Genomic DNA, 22,778 nt, shown 5'->3' with positions numbered 1-22,778 from the left:
ATATCAATTTGCTGAATTGTACCCTATAAATTGAAGTTTTTCCTGATTAACATGACAAACCCTATTATCTTCCATTTACATAAGAACTAGAAACCTTTTTGCAAAGTTCATAGGCTCTACAAATCACATGGATCTCCTGCAGAGTGAACAAATTCAGACTTTGTCTTATAAAGCTTGATTACTCTTAAATGGAAATTAACTATAAACTCCTGAACTATTGACAAAAGGTCTTAGCTGTGTGCCAGTGTATAAAGATAGATCAGGATTGAGAGGCATCTGCTATCGCTGAAGGCTTACAGCTCATGCTGACCATTTAAATTATTCAACCTGTGTTTTTAAGTAATATCAGGTGATTTTTCTGTTTTCTACTTTTTTCTGTCTTTCAGCAATTATCATTTCTGCAAAACATTTTCCTTTGTATACACCATATTAAGAAACTGTTCCAAAAGGTATTGCACCATATAATATGCTTTTTTTCCTTCATTCCACAACAGCTCAGATCATACACTAAAATATGAAAATGCATTAAAATCCTAGCCATTCATATCTAGTATACATTCTGGAGTGAAGCCCTTTCTGATTCATATGAACAACGATATTTTGTCCATTAATCAGTAAATTATTCTGTCTATGTCTGAATCAAGAATTAATCCAGCACTACCATAATGACTTGAGAGTACTGAAATGAGTAAACACTGTGACTATATAAAAATCCTTCAAAAAGGAATATTAAGTTACCAGTCAACATACTTTTTGTTAGTACTTAACAGCAAACCACATGCAGAATACTTTCTGCTCTTAAAGTATTGTACTTGGAATTATATTTAAACCCACTTTGAGGATCAATATCACTAAGAACAAAAGTCCTTCAGTTTATATGACAGTTGCCTGCTTCAGCTACCATTTTTATAGCAATGCAAAAATGTAATACTTTATATCATTCCAATATATAAAACATACTTTCTAATAGCAAGTTCTAGGGAAGGCAAATCTATGAATTATTCTAAATATCCAATCTTGTCAAACTAGCGAAGGTTCAGACATCTGTGTTTCAGGATAAGCTGTAGCAAAATATTTTTAACTCTCATGGAAGTGCAAAATGTATTTCAGTTTTTATAGCTGTTTTAAGAATGTTTAATTGCTTACTGATTGCCAGTCTTATTTTGGTGCAATGAAATCTCTGAATGATTTTAGACTTCATTTCCAAGTTTGTGCTTTAAAATAAAAAAATAAATCCAAATAATATTCTTTTAAGACACTCTAGTTTTACTGCTTGTATATAAAAAAGAATTAAAAAATACTTCTATTTTTATTGTTTTGATGAACAATACTCTCATGTTTGAATTTCATCACAAGACCTCAGAAATCCTTCATTTCTTCATTCCACTTCTACTTTTAAACCAATTTATTGTGGTACTGAATATTTCCGCAAGTATACGTCCAGTACTCTTCCAAGCCTGCCACTTTCTCTGTAGGTGTATTTCAGTTTCTTATCCGAAATTAATTTCAAGTTTTGCTTTTTTTTTTTAAAGATCTGAACTCTTCAGCTCTTTACATGCTTTTCCTACAGTCTTTAAGTGTTTTATTGTTGTTATTATTATTGGTATCCAACTAATTTGCTAATTTCCCTAATGGAACTACTTCATCAGATTAAGTGGTAGATGTTGTGGCTAATTTTCTTCAAGGAATTAAAATCTCATTGTCTTCACTAACAGATTTTTTTTTATTCCTTTTTTCCCCTTGATATTTAAAACTGACCACAATTTTCCTACATTTATTAGGCCCTGCCAATATTTTAATATGGCTATACTTGTGGGTGGAGCTCTTAAATTCAAAATTGCATTCTTTCTGAACAGTCAGATAATACCATAGAAGTGGTTGCACTCTACATTAGATGTGTGTATGATGCATCTACCCCATATATACACAATTTTTAAGAGGAGGCTGCCAGTTTCCAGCCTACAGCAGCTTTTATTCACACACTGATGGGACACTGCCAGTAAACTTTTTAGGCCAGTCTTAAAAAATAAAAAGAGAAAGAAAAAAGGAAAAAGGAAAAAAAAATTAAGGTGTTGCAGATCTGTGTCTCTCTTGCACTGGAGCTGTGCGCTCCATCTCGCACATACACAAGTGTTCACAGTGAAAAAGAAAAGAATCTTGTGCTTATACCCTCCACCTTCTTGATACATTTTAAGATTAAAAACATTGCATGCTTTCTACGGGGCTCTTGATTTTCTCCACCCTTTTTCTTGGGCATCTGCCTCTTCTACTTCCTCAGTCAGAAAGTAGGAGATACCCTTTGAACACTGCAGATATGCTAATTTTAATGAACTTTCATAGAAGAAATCAGTAAGTGCCTTCAGCTACCCGGCCTGTACAGTGCCCATTCTATAACCTCATCTTCTGGTTTTCCATTTTGCCCAAATCTCTCCCACATTTGCCATATATTCCATCTACTTTCAAACTTTTGGTGTCTCATTCCACCTCCCCGCCTATTTTTTGCTTTCTCTGAATCTGACCAACTTTCCAAACAACAGATTGGACATTTCTGCTCCTTTTTACTTTCTCAAGTCTTCAGACATTCCTGCACCCTGCAGGCAATTACTCCCATAAAAGGCAAAATTTCCTAAACTACTTATTTCTGCCTTCCATCAGTTACGGTTGTGGAAACACAAAATGGAGAAGGGAGAAAGAGGCAGCTGTATTTCCAAACTTTCAAGGCCAGACTGTCACTTGGGAGCAGACAGGGAACTGAAGAATACAGGCATACTGATGCATACCATAAACAAAAAAGGTAAACCTCTTTTAAAAACACCATTGGAAGGACAGGGAATAGGCACCGATTTAATTTCTTTCAGATTTATTCTGAAAGAGACCTGGATATTTTAATTTATTTTTAGTACTTCGAATAAAAAACCTAGTATTTTAGAACATTTATAGTAGCCAGCTATTAACCACACTTTTTTATATGTATTTTAAAGTCTGAGGCTCAAAACATCTTAAGTTCAGAGAAAACACTATAACCTCTACAGCTTACAAACAGCTTTCATAAAAAGCGTGCTTTAAAAGCTTCTGTCTGTATAAAACAATGGTATATATGGCTATATTGTTCATTTTGTGTTGCTAGTTTATAAATAATTTATTTCTTTTAAATTTTAACCAGGAAAAAAAAGTTCTCTACAGAAGCGTAACATCTGTTTCAAAAAGATTCCTGAGGCTAAAAAGGCAGAAGGAGAGGTGTAAGCCAGTACAGCAGCAGGAAAGAAAAAAAATACATTAAAAAATCTTATGTCATAAATCCTGCCTTACTTTGAGGGCAATGGAGGCCTTGCAGAAATGACTGCCACCGTCAGCTAACTGACACTAGCTCAAGGACAAAGTACTAGTTAATACTTTGCAAGGAATATCCACAGGTTGGCCTGGACCTGACCATAGATTGGATAAGGTGTTTTCCAATTTCTATAAAGTAGCAAAGATGCTGCTTTTGTATCAGAAGTCTTATATTGAAGGCCTGATATGAACAGATGGCACAACAACGAGCTGTTCAGGTGGATGTACAATATATTACCTGAGTCATATAACAGCTCTCACAGGCAATGGATAAGATATCCCTAATGACATACCAATAATTAAGGGCAAGTGACAACCTTGCTTCTAGGAGATTGTGCAAGAAAGTGAAGGAGGAGAGACCTTCTCCATCAGATGCATGTCCCTTACTGCTGCAGGTAGAGGGGAAAGGCAGACTTGACGAAGCCGCCACCTTCATCCAGAGAATGGGAAGTCAGCAGAACACGGGCTTCAGACTGATGGCCAGGTAATCTCACGCAGGGAGAGTAGTGAGGTCCACTGAGAACTACAGGGACATTATTTCAGTCAGGGGAATGGGTAAAACATGAAGCAGAGAAACAGTGATGCCTTGAAGGCTCCTTTTAAATTCTGGAGTTGGAAGTACTCTGGATCAGTACTGGAGCACGTTGGTAATATACGCCCTTCCCCTGTTCTGCCTGGGATCAGTGCCATATATTGATGTGCAAATTAGAAAGACAAATCCCTTTCCTTTCAGCCTCATAAGCTAAGACCTACACTCTCAGATAAGGCGGGGGAGCAGGGGGGAGGAGAGGAGAAACTATATACAGATAAGTGAATATAAAGAATAATTGTCACACCTTGCTTAAATGTTTTATTGCTGTTCCTAGGGGCTTTTTCTTTTCTGTCAGAGTACAGCTGAGATGATAAATGGCATGTAAGAATTTCATTCACATGAAAAATCGTTGATTAAACATAGAAATCTTAATGGCCTGGTTTCACCGTAATTCTAGTTCTATAGGTTTCTAATTATGTAGTCTGTGTTCAAACAGCTAAATCTTTGGGCTTCTTATACTGCTGTTTACACCTTGTTGATTCCTTCTTAACCTTTAAGAGCTATTGAAAAATTAGTTGATTATTCTTTTTTATCAGCTGTAAGTAAAGCACAACTATAAGAACAAAGGACGATAGAAACTGCAGTGGATTAAATGGACAATATCTGAAAAAAATGTATTTCAAAGACATGCAAATGTCAGCAGTATTAAGATAATATGGTGTTCAAGTGGATGCATCAGAATGGCTGCTGAAAATTACTGGGATTAACCAGGAACTATGCTCCTAATGTTAATGAAGTACTGCTGGGGATAGGAAAGCAGCAGCAAAGCATAATGATAGGATGTGCACACCTTAGTTACTATGCATTTCATAAAACAGGGGAAAATAATGTCTTTTCAACCAGCATGTCTTCAGATCACTTATAACATTCTGTTTCTTCATACAAGTTTACAAGCATACTGCATCCCCGGCCAGAGCAACAAAAGCTGGGGAAAATACTGATTTATCAGAAATAACAGAAAACTAGCAGAAAGAGATTCACCACCACTTATTTTAAATGTTTTACATTTTTGTATTATAGAATTAAAAAATGTATATTTTCTGAAACTAGCTTGGCTTACATAGGCTATGCTGAAGTGCCACATGCAACTCTACAGGTAGAGATAATGGTGGAGACTGCAAGAAGGAGGAAAAAGGAGATAACTACTGTCATACTGCATTTTCATTTCTCTTTTCTTTTTTTCCTTCATCAGCATTACTTCTGTTGGCGATATCCCCACTGCCAGTTGAGGCCAGAAGGGTATATCAAGGTATTAATGAGCAAAGATTATTATGAGCTTTTTGTTTTCCTTTGACAAGTCAGGATTTTAGACTGCTTAGGTATTTTACGCTGACACACTGATGGATATTCACATGCCTAACTTGCACTGTTTTCAGTAAGAGCTATGTCCCAACACTCGTAAGAAACTCTGTCTCTGTTACTACAATAAGCTGAGCAATCCCATGTAAGAAACAGCAGCTGCATTTTTGGAGCTAAGGTCAAATGCTTGCTGGCACAAGAATCAAAGAGGAAAATGAAGAGTGGCTGATTCACTTCCGCTTTTTCCATGAAGTAAACAGTTGAAAATCTCATTCGCAGTTACTTGCTTGTCCAAGTACTACTTGTTTAAAATCATTTGCTGCTGATGTAAGGCACGGTCAAGGAGAAGCCTCATTAAACTAAAATTCCTTCATGCATTTGAGGTCCAGTGACAACACCCAGAGAGCTGATAAAAGTACGAGTGCTGCAACATGAATGACAAGCAAGGATTATACAAAGTCTTCAGTACCAACCCTCATTAACCAAGGTATGCATTTCTTGACTTTCAATGCATGTAAGAACATCGTGAAGTTTGGGAGATGTAGCACAATATCCTCTTTTCACTGGATAAGATACTTTTAATAACTAGCCATAACAACGACATTTCTAAGATCTTTAGTTGAATCATGGGTTCTTCTCAACAAGCAACCAAATGTTTGTTGATATTTACAACAGTTATAGGAGCACCAAATGAATGGAAATACACCATAAAATTTTTCTAGCTCAGTTATATTTTTTCACCGGTGTCAAAGAAAGCTGAAGTTGAAGCACACTGTATTAGATCATAATAAATAATAAAATGCTTCATGCTTTCAAGATAATATAATGACATCTTAATAACAATACACTGGGAACTTATGATTATTTATATTTCAGAGCTAAGTCCTATACCATGGTCTGTGTCAATTTCTTTTACATCTAAAAATAACTTATGAACCAGTAATACAATAAAGGGAAAAGGAGACAAACATTATTTACTTACAGGAGTTTGCTTTTCTTCTCCCAAATGTATCATTATCTCCACACAGAGGGGAGTGCTTTAGATCACACAAACTTCTCTCACACAGAAAATTATTCATTAGTACCTTCATGGTAATAATTTTAGCACTGTAAAGGAGATATCCTCAAGCTCTCAATGGGATCCAGCTCCATTAGCATCTAGTCCTAGCAAGCCGCAACAGTCTGTGTTCAACGCTTAACAGCATAGAAACAGCTGACTTGATCAGAGTAAAAGTTCAGCTAGCCCAGTGCCTTATCTCCAGCACCAGGGATAAGCAGATGCCTAGGGAACAGGCCAAGCACAGATGTTGCCTCCCCAAGCACTCCTCTGACCTACAACTATCACAGGCACTTCTGACACCAAGCACAGTTTAAAAATATTCTGTAAACCTTAAGGATTTTCCTTTCCATGAACTTATGCAGTTTTCCCTTGAATTACCACGAATTTTTACCATCTGCCATATCCACTGACAACAAATTCCCAAAGTTTACCAGTCATTGTATGAAAAATGACCTTGCTTTGCGACAAAACTGGTTCTTACTCGCTTAATTTACCCTTAAACATTTCTATTTGAAGAGAGAATGAACCAACAGTCCCTAACATCTCTCTCTGCCATTTACAATTTTGGAAACATCTGTAATATTTCCCCTCTGTATCAAATAGGCCACCACAAGGCACATTTTCCGTGCCCTTCAAGGAACTCCAATATGATTTTCCCTCTGCAAAAGGGATTCTGCTCAGAAAGTTTGTTTTTATTCAGATGTCTGCTAATTCTAGTCCTTTTAATAGTTTTTACTATTTGTGAAGCCCAGATGTCAGTTCTACAGACTTGCACATTCTGGGATCTCTCCTGAAGCCCTGGTGTCCCGAGTTAGCAAGTTGGTTTTAAGCATGAAGTTTCCTGTCACTGTTCGTAATTCATCAGTCTCATCCTTGAATTCCCTTTGAATGCTGGGGTGAAACCATCTGGTCCTGCTGGCTTGTTACTGCTCGTTTTGCCCTTTTGTTCCACAACCTCCTCCACAAGCCACTTAAGAAGATCTTGCTGGTGAGCACCTCAGAAAAAAAGGGAACCAGTCTGTAATATACCCAGTTTCTTCCACAGTAAATATGGATGTAACAAATTCATCTGGCTTCCCCTTATACTTTGATCCTCAGTTGATCCTAGAAATGTACTAGCACACTTCCTGATATATTTCAAGAAAGATTAACTATTACTTTCAATTCCCTTGGCTAGTTGCTCCTCAAACATTTTTTTTTCTTGTTTTGGTGGTTTAGTTTACTGCATTTTCATATTTAATCTGCCAAAATCTAAGGATCTTCTCTCTCCTTTGTAAAACAACTTCAGCTTTTCAAATTACGGCTTCGCCATTTTTATTACTTTGCTTTCTCTTCCATTTAGCCTCACCAATTTCTCCTTCTCAAGTGTTTCTGCTAGGTGATACGTATTGACCCTGGGGTTATAAACTCTTTTTTTATTTTTCTAACGTAGTCCTCAGGCTGCCTGGAAAGATTTAATTCTCTTAGCTGCCCCTTTTAGCTTCTTTTTAACAAGATTCTTCGGGTTTATGTAGTTCCCTTTTTTGATGTTGATTACCATATAATTGTCTAGACTTCGTTTTTTGCCTCTAGGTGCAAACTGCAAGTAAATACATTTTAAAGAACAAGCTGAACGCAGACGGTGCTGAGAGCTCCCTCAGACTGCCACTGCCCTGGACAAACCGACTCCATTTGGAGCATTCTAGAAATTGAATGTATGAGGTAAGAAGATAGGTCAGGGATATTTGAGAGCAATAGAAAGTTAAAAAACAACAAAAGAAAACAAAACAACAACCCCCTCCAAAATTACAATTAAATAGCAATAATAAGTAGAAACACTGATCCGTCTCCCACTTACCTCCCTCCTAGCATTCCCTGAAGAGCCACACTCCCCCGCACCCTGTCAGCTCGCCCAGCTCTGAGGTGAGCACTGCTGCGCGCTGAGCAGGTGTGGCTGGGCCTCCCGCTCCTATCGCGGGGATATCACAGCCCACCCCACTAGCACTTCTTAATCCTTGCTAAAATCTTTATAATTTCATCTTAAGAGTTACCAATGCCGTGATCCTAAGCAGTAATAAAACAAAACAATGACAACAACAAAATACGTACGTATCTACAGAGACCTGCCACGTGTTTTAAGAAGTGGATCCATGCTGTAAAGTTCATTACAGAAATCTTATGCAGACACGTGCCTGTGCAGCAGCCCCAGCAAGGGTTTAGCTGCCCGTCCCCAAGCCCACTGAGATGCTCTACTGGGTGCGGGTGCCCAGGCGCGGGCAGGGGGCTGCAGGGCGGCCTCTGTGAGGAGAGGCCGGGGCTGCCCCGGGCCGGTCACAGCCGGTTCCAGCCGGCTCCAACCGACCCGCCGCAGGGCACGGCTGAGCCCCACAGCCACGGTGGTGGGGCCTCAGGGAAAGCCTGGGTAAGGAAGGGCAAAACGCTGCCTGGCAGCGAGGGGTGAGGGAAAAAGCGTGAGAAATAGCCCTGCAAGCACCGAGGGGAGGGGAGGAGGAGGGGGAGGAGGTGGTCCAGGCCCAGAGCAGGGATTCCCCTGCAGCCCCTGGAGGAGAGCGCTCTGGAGCAGTGTGAGGAGGAAGGAGCGGCAAAGAGGAGCTGTTGCGGACTGACAACAGCTCCCATTCCCCATCCCATGAAGGGAGGAAACAGAGGAGCTGGGAATGAAGGAGCGAAGGTGAGCCTGGGAGAAAGGTGTGGGGTGGGAGGAAGGTGTTTCCAGTTTTTGTCTTTGTTTCTCACCATCCAACTCTACTCTAACTGGCAATAAATTAAATTAATTTTCCCTGAGCCAAGTCTGTTTTGCCCATGACAGTAATTGGTAAGTGATCTCCCTGTCCTTATCTTGATCCGCATCCTGTTGAGGAGGGTGAGTGCGATAGTGGCTGGGTTGGCATCTGGCATCTAGCCATGGTCAACCCACCACAGATGGGCATGTGGCAACTCCCACTAGGCATGGAAGGAGATGCACAGGAGACACTTACAGGGTCCTTTACTAAGTAGTAGCCATTTTTTCTGTTTACCAATGTATAAACACCAAATACTCTCATTTCTTTGTATTATTTTGATAATGAATAACCAGTGTTGTTCTTCCTTTGCACAAGACTGTTCCCTCAAGCTTGTGCTCCGTAGTGCACAAAAACAGGTATGCAGGCAGCTCAGCACACACATCTGTGATGAAATTTTCTATTCAGAAGCCCACCAGCCAAAACGCACTAACTCACCACTGTCTCCCAGTTAGATCATTCCCTGACTGGGTTATCCACTATTAAGAGCCCTGGTGTAGCTGCTCAGCCCCTCAGCTGCTTATAGCAGGTTCTTAAATGAGGGACAAACCAGGCACCCAGCTATAGCAGTTTCATGGCAGTTCTCTTCTTGCAGTTCTGCATCCTTCAAGCCCGACGCTTTTGCTCTCCTGTGCAAGACTACAAATCACAGACTCAGTCTTTCCTCAGGTCTTATAAGTTTTGGGAACAGTTTACAGCAGTACTTTAAATACTAAGCCTTGAATCTGGAAATTTCATTTTATCTAGCCAAACTTAGGTCTGCGAAATCTCTGAGATTTTCCTTGCAATAGAACGACAAAGACTATCTAAAATGAACAATGAATAATTTGTAATTTACACTAATAATAAATGGCATTAATTTATTCATTCTCTTACCTGTTTCCTGCCATAACTGTCAGAACCACAATCCCACTTACCTGTCATCTCCATTTGTTTTGGGGTTATGCTCACACACCAAAGATTAGTGTTAAGCTTACATTTTCACACCTAAAAAGGTTGTTTGGATATTTTTCTAACCTTTGCTTTCCAGCCCTTAGCAGGTGGCTTAATTGGCTGGGCTAATGCCACAAAATTCTTTGTGTGGAGAGAGATGCGCTTCCTTCCATCCATACAAACACCATGTATTTTGTAAATATGCCACCCATTTAGCATATTTGTCAAAATATATGTCAGAATAGTACTCTCTCAGGGTAACTGAGAACAACTTTATCAAGTGATTTTTCCCAGCAATAACTCCAGGGAAAGGAGAGCAAAGAGCATCTTCCAAAAAACAATGAAAGAAAGAACAATAATACATGCACGAAACACTGGGAAATTCAATGGGTTTGTGAACATGTCTCACTGCCTATTCAGCGATGGGGCAAAATGTCTTTGCCGAGCAGTGGAACAATTTCATTACCTTTCAAAACAGTTCTCTTGGGTTGTCCTTTAGCAAAGAGTACGGCTGCCAATAGGGACTATGAGTCTCAGTTTTGTAAGGAAAGGAAAATTTCCAATATAGTTTTAGAAAATGATGTCAGCAAGCACTGGATTTACTGAATGGGTGTCTCTGGTGCAAGTGCAGTATGAATACTAGCGCAGTATTAGGTAGGAACAGTGAAGGGACAGGCTTCAGTGCTCATTTAAAAAAAACCCTGTAACTCACTTGTGGCTTTGCCTTTCACATATAAGACAGCCATTCCAAAAGTATGCCAACAGACACAACTGTATTGTTATCCTCCCATACTCATTCCATTCATACCCCCTTTTAAAATTTGCACACTGACTGAGAATTTATAATTCTGGAGAAGGACGATGAGGCAGAAGGTTGCATTTGAGTTTGTCGATTAAACCCTTTCTTCCAGTGTTCATTTTCTGCACCTCATTTGCACATTAATCATACATGAGCCTCAGCTTTGCAAAGACTGGTGAACAGGCCAATACCTCCACCTCCATAGCAATTCAGTGATTTAAAAAAAGCTTACGCTCTGAGCTTGCATTCTGCACACCAAGAACTTGAGATCATAGTAAATGTACAGAACTGATGTATAATAGACCAAGTCACAGAAACCTGCTTCTCCCTGTTTTGGATGCTTTAAAAATAGGGAAAAAAAAAAAAAAGATAATTGTAATTTAAGAAAAAAATATATCTAACATAGACCCAGAAGGCTAGGGAAGGGTGCAAAATAAAAGTAATTTTTGTATTGAAAATAATGAACTGAAAAAGGTAAAGTGACAGTGCAGAAAGGAAGAATACAAACTATTCTCAATAGGGAAAAAGTAGCAATTACAAAATCAGTATCGAACTTCATAAAGAGAGGTTATGTCTTCAGAATAGGAGATGCGAGTTTTTGAATGAAAGGACACCAAATACAAAGAAGAAACTAAAAAAACAAAAAGAAATCCTAATTTGATTTTAAGGTGCCCTCCTTACACTGTTGTTTAAATGAACACTTCTTTTCCTTTAGAAGGATGGTGTTTTACCCTGTTAGCTTACAGCATGTACATGTTCTCAGGGTACTATGCTGCTATAAATGTGGGGTGAAAATGCAGATATTCAATGAGCTGGTGTTCTCAATGACACTGGGTCTTGCAGATCACATCTGCTATACAGGGGACAAATCTTGTTTCTGTAATTGTGTAACAGAGCAAATACCGTGAGCATGATTTGCACTAAAAGATTTATACTAACGTGTCTTCTTGCGTTCTGCTGTTAATGGTTGATTCAAGACTGCTGTTATTTGACCTGTAAGTGTAGCTAGTCTCTTATCTATAGGAACTGAAGTATCTAAAAGACTGAACATATCCTCTCCCAAAACTTTTTTTTTTCTTATGTTTTAACTTCCAGTCCAGTACTCAATTGGAATTACCCATGCTGCATTTAAATTTTATCTATTATTCTATTCCATGGTCCTTTTTTATTTTAGAATGTGTTCCCACCTGAGAGCAAGGAAAAGAATTATTTTGAAAGGCATACACATGCAAAATGGATTTAATGAGCAGTAAAAATGCTGCATTTAGTTGTTTTTCACACTGTACTTTCTGCACCATTTTATGTGTAAACACTGCAGAAAAGGGACACTTAAAAAAGAGGAAAAGCAATTATTGAATTGAGCCTATTAGGCAATGTGATCATTTTACAGAACACTAAAGGGGAAGTTCTTAAGCACTGCAGGAGGCTTTATTGTAAAGTGTAATTTTCAGACAGGCACTAATGCTCCCACCTGTTTCTTTTTGTGTCACACTTTTTATAACACCAATTTCCCTACTCCCTGCAAAATACTTGGGGGGGGGTTGAAGCGTAGAAGGTCCAGCTGCGAAAAGAAGATACAACCTCCCAGACGGCCAGGATGTTTAACACAAGCTGGAATTTAATCTATTAAATATACATGCTGTATCTCAGCAAAAATGTTACCCGCTTCTTAATACGTTACCTACTACATCACAGCATAATTCCACAGTGGAGGTGTAATGTCAATGAAATATTGGTGTAGAAGGTTACAAACTGAATATTTACATAATCCTTTAAAATAATTGTTTGGGGTTTTTTGCAAACACAAACTACCTATCTGGAAAGTTTCACTAGGCAGATTTTTTTCTACAATTCATATGATATTCTTCATAAGATTTTAGAACATTTTACTGAAAATGAGCACTCATTCAACATAGCATATAACAGATGCCTACTAAATCAAGGCAGGAGATATCATTAGGATGAACTCCTTCAAAATGACAATAATTTAAAAATTGGTCAACTATCCAAAGAAAGTAATTACAGCAATGATGGCAAAGTACTGGCAAATGTTGCCAAGTTTGGCTTCAGCAGAGCTTTGGGCTGGCATCAGTGACTATTAACTAGAATTGTTTTAAAAATAAACTGGGCATAGAATTTGGATACTGAAAAGGTTCACCATTTTTAAGTTATGTATATTCCAATCTACAAAACTTCTGTCACATGCTATGTGACCAGTCTGTGTTGCACATGATATATTTTCTCTTTACCTTCCTAACTGAAAGAGCTTGAAATGTAGTGTTTCGTACTGATAAAGCTCTCTTTATATATACACTGCTGCCTACGTGAGTGGAGAAACTAGATGCTTAACTTACAAGTCTGGCTGATGATAAGAAATTTCTATATGGTTGACAATAACCATGGGATACAGAGTGATTAACAGTAGCCAACATGGGTTATATCCCATCAGATCAAGTTAACAGTAGGTTGGTTTTGAATTAACAATCACCTACTCAAATATAATCAGTTTCTCTTGGAGAAATGGAAGTGCACACTTCTCAAAACAGAAAAGAATACAGAGAGAGCCTAAATAGGATAAAGATACAAAGATGAAAAAGCATTGTTTTAAAAAAGATAAAGAAGAAACTTTTCAAGAAACTAGAAAAAGACAGAAGAGACAGACAGAGATACCCACTGAATTTGTAGGAGACAGGCTCTAGCTAATTGCTGAACAAGCCAAGTCCAAAGGAAGACAACTGGGAATGGACAGAGAGCAAGGCAAAAGCCAGGAATAGGAGAGCGTGAGCTATCCTGAGAGCTGTTCCCCAGTGACTAGAAACAGAGGGCTGAGAACTGTGAGGAGGGGTTCTTACCTTTGTCCGAGTCCACACCCACAGACACAATACTTTGTCCTACATACATAAGCATTTATTCAAGAATGTATTTACAGAATCTTGCCCAAAGCTGTGTGTGACATGTGCCCCTGGAAACTTAACTGTAAACTCAGAGTGCTCAGAAGGCATAAATGTGAGATAAAGAGATACTTCAGTTACTGACGGGTATTAGAGGTCAATGTTAGTTCTGGGATCAAGGTGAAGCAGGCCAGAGAGATTCCCAGTTTGTTAAATGCAGTTACAACAAATTTAAAATTCAAAATCATCCACTTTTCTGCTTAAGACAAAGATTGTCCAGATCTAAACATAAAACAGTGGAACTCCAATATCTAACTTTCCTTCTTTCTTTTCACCTACTTGATTTCAGTTGTAGGTGGTCCTTTCCAGAGAAACATGGAAATAGACTCTTACAATTCAGGATTTCTTATGAACAAATATGTACGAAGCTTAAGGGAGAAATATTTTGATACCATATTCATATTTTGCTAGAGTAATATTTCACGCTGGATATGGACAAATTCATCCAATTTTCCAAATCATTAATATTTATTGATAGCGCCTGAGCATCCAGCTTGGGCTGTGGATTCATTCTGCAAGGTGATTTATAAACACAGAAACATGCATGCTTTTCCAGATTCATTATGATAATTCATACAGGCGGAGCTGACACTAGCATTCCTTTCTAGGCTGCTAGGTATTCATGGCACAATCCAGATAGTATTCTGCAGTGAATAAAATTTATGCAGAAAATGAGATAATTTCTTACAGAACCTCCATCTCACCTGCTAGAGAAGCTGGGAAGTGTATCATGTCAAAGTAGGAAAGAAAAAATTGTACATGGACAAAAAGCTGTCCGTTAGACTAATGATTCAGAATCTAAACCTGCCATTACGATGTAGTTTCAAAGCAATATTGGCAAACTACTTACACCAAAATGTTAACAGCTGAATGTCAAGTGGGTTTCCGCTAGTTTCTCCGCTAGTTTCTGATTTCAGACTCTTGAGCATAGATTTGTAGATGTGCTAAGAACTCAGTGTTACAATTCAAACCAATGATGAGCTATCTTCTGAGTGTGATGCTATGTCACATCAAATACTCTTGGGAAAATGGGGACTGTGTTCAATGTTAGACATAAAATATATGTGATCTATTTGTCAATTTTGATCTTAGGATTTTTTTTTGCTTCAGTTCCCAGCTGTAAATTTGAGGCAATTGAATACCCTAATTGTCCACAGGTGTGATAAAAATAAACATTTAAATATTTGCCATATTCTTAGATACTAGGGGGAAGAAACATATGAACACCTATGAAGAAATTATTTTAATTCTGTGTTCTGAGGGCATGCATCAAATAAGACCTGAGTCATACAGATCATTCATAGCTACCATTCATAATTACTATTCCACTGAAGGAGTCAGGAATCCTCCTCAAAGGCTATGTCCTGCCCATAATGCCACAGTTTTCAGGAAGCAAAGTATTATGATGTTTCTCATTGTATAATGAAAGTCAGAAAATCCAGATGTGTCCTTTCTAGCATTTCTCACAATACTTTCCTTAGATACAGAGGTCTTTGCACTTCGAATTAGTTTGAACTAAGCTAACTATTCAGAGGAAGGAAGAGATTTTTTACTGTTTCCTTTATAATATATTTTATCTTTGAGCTTGTGACAAAACGATTCATGAAATAAATGTTTCTATAATTTTATAACTACCAAGCATGTGAAAACTCTGAAGAAATGACAGGATCTGTAGATGAAGAAGACAGTGTATGTTGTCTGCCTTGACTTTAGCAAGTCTTCTCTCACTGTTTCCAATGGTATTGTTTGCATCTAAGCTGGGACATTACCATTGTCCTGGATGTGTGTACTACTCAGTGGGTGAAAAACTGGCTGGACCATTGGGTTGAAGGGACGCTCCACCTGGTGGTTGGTTACAAGCAGACTTCTTCAGGAGTCTGTCCTGGGTCCTGTCCTGTTTAACTGTTTAGTATCCAAGACCTGGCTGAGGTGGTGGAATGTGCTCTCATTAAGTTGGTTGTTTACACTAAACTTTGGCTGTACTGAGTATACTTGAGGGGAGGGCCACTATTGAGAGTGGCCTCCGCAGGCTGGAGGAACAGGCCAACAGGTCCCTCATGGGAGGCAGGGAGATTCAGCAAGGACAGATGCAAAATCCAACACCTAAGCTGAGAAGGACCCGGGGGTCCTGGCTGACAGTAGGCTAAACATGAGCCAGTATGAGGCCAGGCTCTGCTGCTTTCAGGTGACCGAATCCTAGTTAACTCTCTTCACTAAGTTTTCTCTTTTCACCTAGAGCCCTGTCAGGTCCTTCTCAAGAGAAACAGCCACTCACTGAGGTCACTGACAGAATGGTGTTGTGTATTTCTCTGTTATTATTAGTATTTGTTTCTGTCAGCCTTTGCAAAATGTTTGTCTCACTCAAGGGAGTCCTCTTTAAATAGATTCTAGGAAAGACAGAACTTTCAGGGGTGATACCATGCACATAGTTTACAATAGCTTTATAGTGCAAGGTTGATTATTTGGTGTGCCCTCATTATTAAAAGTGATCAAATTTTATGATATTAAAATGTTTATTTGACTATATATTACTGGGTACATATAATATTAGTGTTTATTACTGATTGTGCTTTTCTCTAGAACCTTCTCATGACTTTATGAATAATGTTATTCTAATGAAGGACACATATATATATGAGTGTTCTCCTGAAATAAAAATCTTTCCTATTTATTTCAAACAAGGCCAAATATTCACTTTACATTAGTCAACCAACTATGCTATGATTCCCCTGAGCTGTATGGAATGGAAAGACATTTCTCTAAAGCACACAGGAGACAGCCAAGTCTCTTTGTTTCCTGTGCCCTAATTATTCCATTATATTTTGACATCTTTTCTGCTGAAATGACACTGACTTAAAAAACCCCCATATTTCATGCCTGCTTTGGTGAAAGTGCTGACTAAGAATATTAAATATTGACCCTTTCTTTCTTTATGGGGCAGTTTTTGAGTTCAGTTTTCGGTCAGTTTTGAGTCACTAGACTATATTGTTAAGACACAAGGGTCTATATTATGCTAAACTATATTATGCTAAAAAGAAATAAATTAAAAATAGCCACTGACACCTTACAGATGTATTAGGCAAGTTCATTTACTAAAATGTTGTAGCCTGACAACTTTCTAGGGCTCCAGCCAAAAATATTGGAAACGACAAAATAGCTCTAAGGATTGAAAACATAGGAGATGGCCTTCAATTTGGTTTGAAACTGTACAATAGCATCTCTAAAAGAGGAATGCTATTGAATAGTGATGTCAACAACAGGGTGTCTTGGCCTAAGTTATGCAGAGAAATGGCTAAATATTTTTTACCTACAATTTTAAAAAAAATTGATATAATTATTATTAAAATTGTCAATATTATTATAAAATTGTTAATATTAATAAAATTGTAAAAACCAGCAACTGAGTCCTCCATAAGAAGAGACTAAGCTGACACAAACACACCTACTAGATTTTTTCAAAGGAAAACTCTTAAATTTGGTCTACCAACTGGGCATCGATCAATTGGACAACAATCCTCACAAATGCTATCTCAAGTATCTCAAGATGTATCTCCAGAGGATGCTGTTGGGCAGGAGATGCAGAGGGAAGGTGATTTGGCAGGAGGTGCAGAGGGCAGTGTTGGTCTGAGCAAGGCTTCCCTCCGCTCCCCTAAGTTAGGTAGGGCTGTTCCTTAGGACTGTGTTGTAGCTTTGAAACACAATATCTGGGTATCCATGATGCCCATGGTTTGAGGGACAGAATCCCTGCAAGAAGGGGCTTTGTAATGAGATGCAAGATGGGGTAAGCATGTTCTAGCTTTAGCCTCATTCTGCTTTTCCCTTTTGGGAAAGAATTACTCTGCAGCAGCTATAACTACCATGAATGCTACCACAGCCACAACCCAGCTTCATTCTTTCTCCATTTTCATCTCTAATGTCATTTTGAAGCTTGTGAAAATTGCTCTAAGATAAACGTACGTATAAGTAAGTGTTCATTTACTGGTATGATTCACTGCTGCCTACAGGAAACAGGAGAGACTGTTGTAACCGTGACATAAAGTTGACAGTGTATGGAAATTAACCCATGGTGTGTAAATGGCTATGAAGGACCATGGCTGGCTCTGAGCTCTCCATGAAGCCCACAGTTCTTCACTTGTCTTGTGGCACTGACATATTTGGGCTCTGTGGACCTCTCCAGTTTCTCTCTCTCTATAAGCCAGAAAGTAATCATAATGTAGGTTGGGAGCATGACATTACTGCTTCTCATGCCAAGCAACTGCAAACTGCTCCCAGGAGGATGCCTATTTATTACTGGCTCTGCACCGTGAAAGACTGACCTAATGAAGCAATACAGAGCAGCTGATGTTGGCAGGTCTTGTGGTATGGACAATTAGAGGTGCATTTATTGGCAAAATATTGGTGCCTCAAAGGCTACCATGTACAGGTGCCCTACCTTGATAATTCTGTGGTGTGGAGTTTTTATTTGGTTGCTCTTTCAAAACCACATGTAAGGTTTGCATTTGAATCCATTAAGGTTGCAACTGAGTTCTGTTAAAAAAAAAAACAAACCAAACCAAAACCAAAACAAACCCCCCAAACAAATCACTAAACACCTCAATTGCAGCTCTATTTTAATTAGTATGTTTTAACCAATGTCTCCTAATGGTAACATATAAAGAATAGCTACAATATTTAGTGTACCAAATAGAAAATACTGTGTATGTCAAGCTAAAACATACCACTTTTATAGTTATTTACTGCCTTCAGAAATGACTAACAAATACAGGGGACTAGAGGAAAATCTAATATCCAAAAGGATTAACTGTCTCTTTTTTAACAGAGTGACATCTTCGGCAGGTGAAAGAAATGTTAGCCCATTTTTAATGAAGATTATGAAAATGTGGTTATAAGCTGTAGACAAAGAGCAGGATGCATCTGACCAAACTTAAACATAGATATAAAATTTTATATATGTCTATATTTAGACATCTATATTAGATATCCCAAAATATAGAGGTCGATATCTGACTGAATTAACTGTCTAAAGTCCATGTCATTAGAGTAAAGAAAGTAGCAGAGGTATGGTCCAGTCTGGCTCTTTCTTCTATAGTTGTCTAATGTAGATCAGACCAGTCATGTTATAATAGTCCCTAAATCTCTCCACCGAATGCAAAGGGAAGCCCAAGTGAGCAGCTCAGATGTAAATATCTACAATGCAGCTGTTTAAAGACAGTTGATATTATTCCCATACACTCAGAAAGTGAAAAGCATCATGCCTCCTTGTTGTAATACTCAGAGGCAGGTGAAATCATTGGAGGACTAGAACCCCTAGTTGGTCTTATATGCCTATTTCTCCCCGCCCCCCCCGATTACATCCATCTGTCCAACCATTCAGCTATCTGTCTCACACAACTAAAAAGAACAAAAAGAAGAAATCAACTCATAACCTCCAAACTTTCTTACGATTTAAAAACTCCAAATGTTAAGGGCCAAACTGCCCCCCCAAAACAACAGGTAATTAAAAATATGTAATGACTACCTTACTTCTAAGTCTTTATCCCTACAGTGAATGTCAGATGAATAGTGAAAATCAAGCATCTGGGGCTAGGATGCCTAAAGTTTATAAGCCAAACAGAGCACTTGGCACGTAGCTGTCACCTGTTTAGTCATAAGAAAAACACTGAAATAGGGAAAACCCTAAATACCATCAACAGCACACTCAGGGCAATCAGGGCTGACCTCTCCTAAAATGAAGCACTTGCACATCTTCTGCTGAATTTGAAATTAATGGGGAAACAGACTCGGTACCTCCTGATACCTAGGGGAATGCTCAAAGGCTATTAGGTAAATGAATAATTTCTTCTCCTTCAAGTATATTATAAAAGCAAGAGATGGCTTGCAGCTGATTTTTGTGAGTTACCTACAGAGGTATCTATCTCAGAAACACATACTACTTCAGAAGTACACAGGTACACAGAAGACCAATTGCGTTGAGCACCACGTAAGGCTAATTGGATGGACCCCCAGTGTTCTAGTCTCAAGCAGGGTAGAAGCATGATCTAGATGCTGAGTTGCTCAGCCCAGTCAAGATTTGGATGGAGGAGTTGCTTTAAAATGATACAGGCATATAATATAAAAAAAGAAAAGTACTTATGGAGTTTAAATGATGCCAGGCTAAACTCAGAAGAGCTTTTCAAAATAGAAATTTTGGACTTAAATGCCTGACTTGAACTAAATCTGACTTGAGGTTCCTACATTAAGCAATTCCATGAAGTCACTAAAGTTACACCAGGGAGAAATTCAGCCCTAAGTGACATGATTTTGGGCATTAATTTGCACCTTTTCTAGAAAAAAAAATTGCGCTATCATTTTTAAGACCATTCTAAAGCTGCGTATCGCCACTCCATGTAACACTATATATTAATCTTTTGAGCAGAAGGTCAATATTTAAGAAACTTGATTCACATTAACTTAATATTAAGCAGTTGGATTATTTATGTATCTTTATGGGCAAATATATAACGGCTCATCTGAGAAGATACTGTTCTAAAAAGTGAAGTCTATTTAAATAGTAGACTCTGTGCAAGAGTTAATCTCTGCAGATCTGCCTTTAAAAAATATTGATGTCAGAGATGTTAATTTCCCAGTAAAACAATTTATATTCTTAAAGCAGGCTACATCTTTTCAAATTCTGGTAGAAACAGGCAGCCAACTTGCACATATCATTAAACTTCAAATTCTCTTGTAAATGACAGCCAAAGCATCCAGAAAGTTCAATATATTTTCTCTGAGGCTAGTGGATGTAGGAAGATTTTCATGAGACGTTTTCTCTTCTATCATCAGTTCAATGATGTAAACAGTGACTGATTAAGCCTGCACTCCTTTCAGGTTGATATACCTGACTGAAAAAAAAAAGAACCTCACAGCTGGAATTCTTGCTGAAAACTAAAATAGATGACAAAGTAAAAGACCAATCTTCTATAGACACTTAATGAAGACAGGCTTCAAGGGGTTTTCTATACCAGAGATTACTTTACACCACAGGATGAGACAAAACCAGCAGATTTCTGCAGCTGAAGATTGCAATCACAGCAGAATAAGGAAAATAACAAAAACATATTACTTGTTAAATCACTTACACTGGTTTTCCTTTGGATTCACAAGTCAAAATTATAGATTGTCCTTCTTCGGGCCATGAATTGGAAGAAATGATTTTAACTAAAGGTGTATCTAGGAAGAAAAAAAATAGACATCTTGTTGATATACACAAAAAAGATTTATTACCTAGGAGTACATTCTTCTCTATTTACAAAAGACTATACCATAGATTTAATTTACACTTGGAGATGCTTTTATATGGAGCCTTGTGCAATTTTCATTGTCTTCAGGAAGGCAATAAAAATGACCAAAGGAACTAAACCAGTAACTTTTTATATCCCAAGGAAACACAGACAGAAAGCACGTGTATACTCAGAGGAAATAACTTTTTTTCTTTCTGTATTCAATGCAAATACTCCATACAACTATTCCAAAGTCTGATATCTCACAACGAAATAAAAAATATTGAGGATGAATAACAAGCACTCTGTGCAATTGTTTCTTTGTCTATTTATAGGTTGATATGATGGAATGCTGCTATTAGAGGAATGAATGCAATAATATACATTTGAATAAGAACACGTTTATTGTTGCAGAAGCTTGAAACTCATAATAAGAAAGCTACAATGGGCTTTCAGATAAAATACCTTGTTACAGGCATTTTACAGGATATTATTTCTGAAATGCAATAATGCTGCCCCTAAAACAGAATATTCTTTTTTTTAACAAAATTTACAAAAAGAATGTTTTAAATATCTGCAAAAAGCACTACATAAAAGTCTGTAATCTGTCCTAAAAATTTAAAAATATTATTCCTATACATTGGGATTAACTTTGTAGTTTTAATTGCAAAAAGATATACAATATAACTACTATGGATTCATGCAGAATAAAATTTTGCAGTAGATCTTTAACTTTTAGAACATTTTGCCAGCTGGCTTGCAAGGATATATTCTCATAATCAAAATATTTTACATGAGTTAGAGGGGTACCTCTTATAAGGAAAAAAAAAGACCACAAAGAAAGAAACATCCCTATACAAAAGAGTTTTTTCCTTAGGAAAAGGAAAAAAGAGTTCATAGTCACAGTGAGGAAAATTTTCAGACTCAATAGGAACATATAAATTCTTGTTTCCTCCACTGATGCAAAACATGTCTTCATCTATGCACAAGAAATACTTTAACCGGCAAATCTAGGGTATCTAAGTTTTGTCTCATCCACTTTGCAATTCCTGTTTTCATTAGCAGTGAGGCAGTAGCGACACCACAGACATCCTATTATCAAGCTAATGTGAAAGAGCATGACAATATGACCCTACAAAATCAAATGGAAAAAAATAATATGCTATAACTATGTAATTTCTTATTGAGATGCTAATAGTCCTGTTAAACACTAAATGGCATATGAACAATTAAAAATGTTGGAAGCATTTATCTAACTTTGATTTTTATTTTTGGCATACCATGATGTATCAGCATGGCACAAGACAAGAAAAGGGGAAGGCTTAGTGTGGACTTGTCATAATTCCACTGAAAGCACTGTCAGCATCGTTTAGCTTTCAGTACAGCTGCACTAACCTTACACCGGTAGCAAAGCTGTTCCACAAGTTCATATTTTTAAGGACCCTGCAAACCATTATGCAGGTGACTAATCCTTTGGAGGTCATGCTGGCATTTGCTTCATTTTTAGCACATGCTTAAGGCCCTGACCTCAAGTGCCTTAATAAATCAGGGCATCAAGTACTTCTGTGATTTCAGTGGTGCTATTGAAGATGAATAAATTACTCTCTTGACTATACATTGAACCAGAGGAACAAATTAGTATCAGATAGGAATACATGAAGAATTTAATTGAGGGCGGGAGACAACTAATGCAATGAGATCAAGAGGTTTCCAGAGAAATATGAAAAAGAGCTAAACTTTGATGGAAGTAATCATGATAGCCACAGGTGAAGAGA

General features: G+C 37.9%; 1 protein-coding gene across 2 annotated transcripts in view; it reads right to left on the bottom strand.

Moving 5' to 3' along the window:
- The window catches only part of CADM2 (cell adhesion molecule 2), a gene marked incomplete at both ends in the record, with an annotated part of 665,566 nt that overhangs the window by 72,804 nt on the left and 569,984 nt on the right, over window positions 1–22,778 (bottom strand). For both annotated transcript variants that reach the window (XM_082337960.1, XM_082337961.1), the window contains one exon: window positions 20,863–20,953. In XM_082337960.1, coding sequence (XP_082194086.1) covers window positions 20,863–20,953 — 91 coding nt within the window. The remainder of the gene's footprint in view (window positions 1–20,862; window positions 20,954–22,778) is intronic.

This window comes from Platalea leucorodia, assembly GCF_965183815.1.
Source record: "Platalea leucorodia genome assembly, chromosome: 2".
NCBI classification, from domain to species: domain Eukaryota; kingdom Metazoa; phylum Chordata; class Aves; order Pelecaniformes; family Threskiornithidae; genus Platalea; species Platalea leucorodia.
This window is presented reverse-complemented; position numbering and strand designations above follow the sequence as displayed.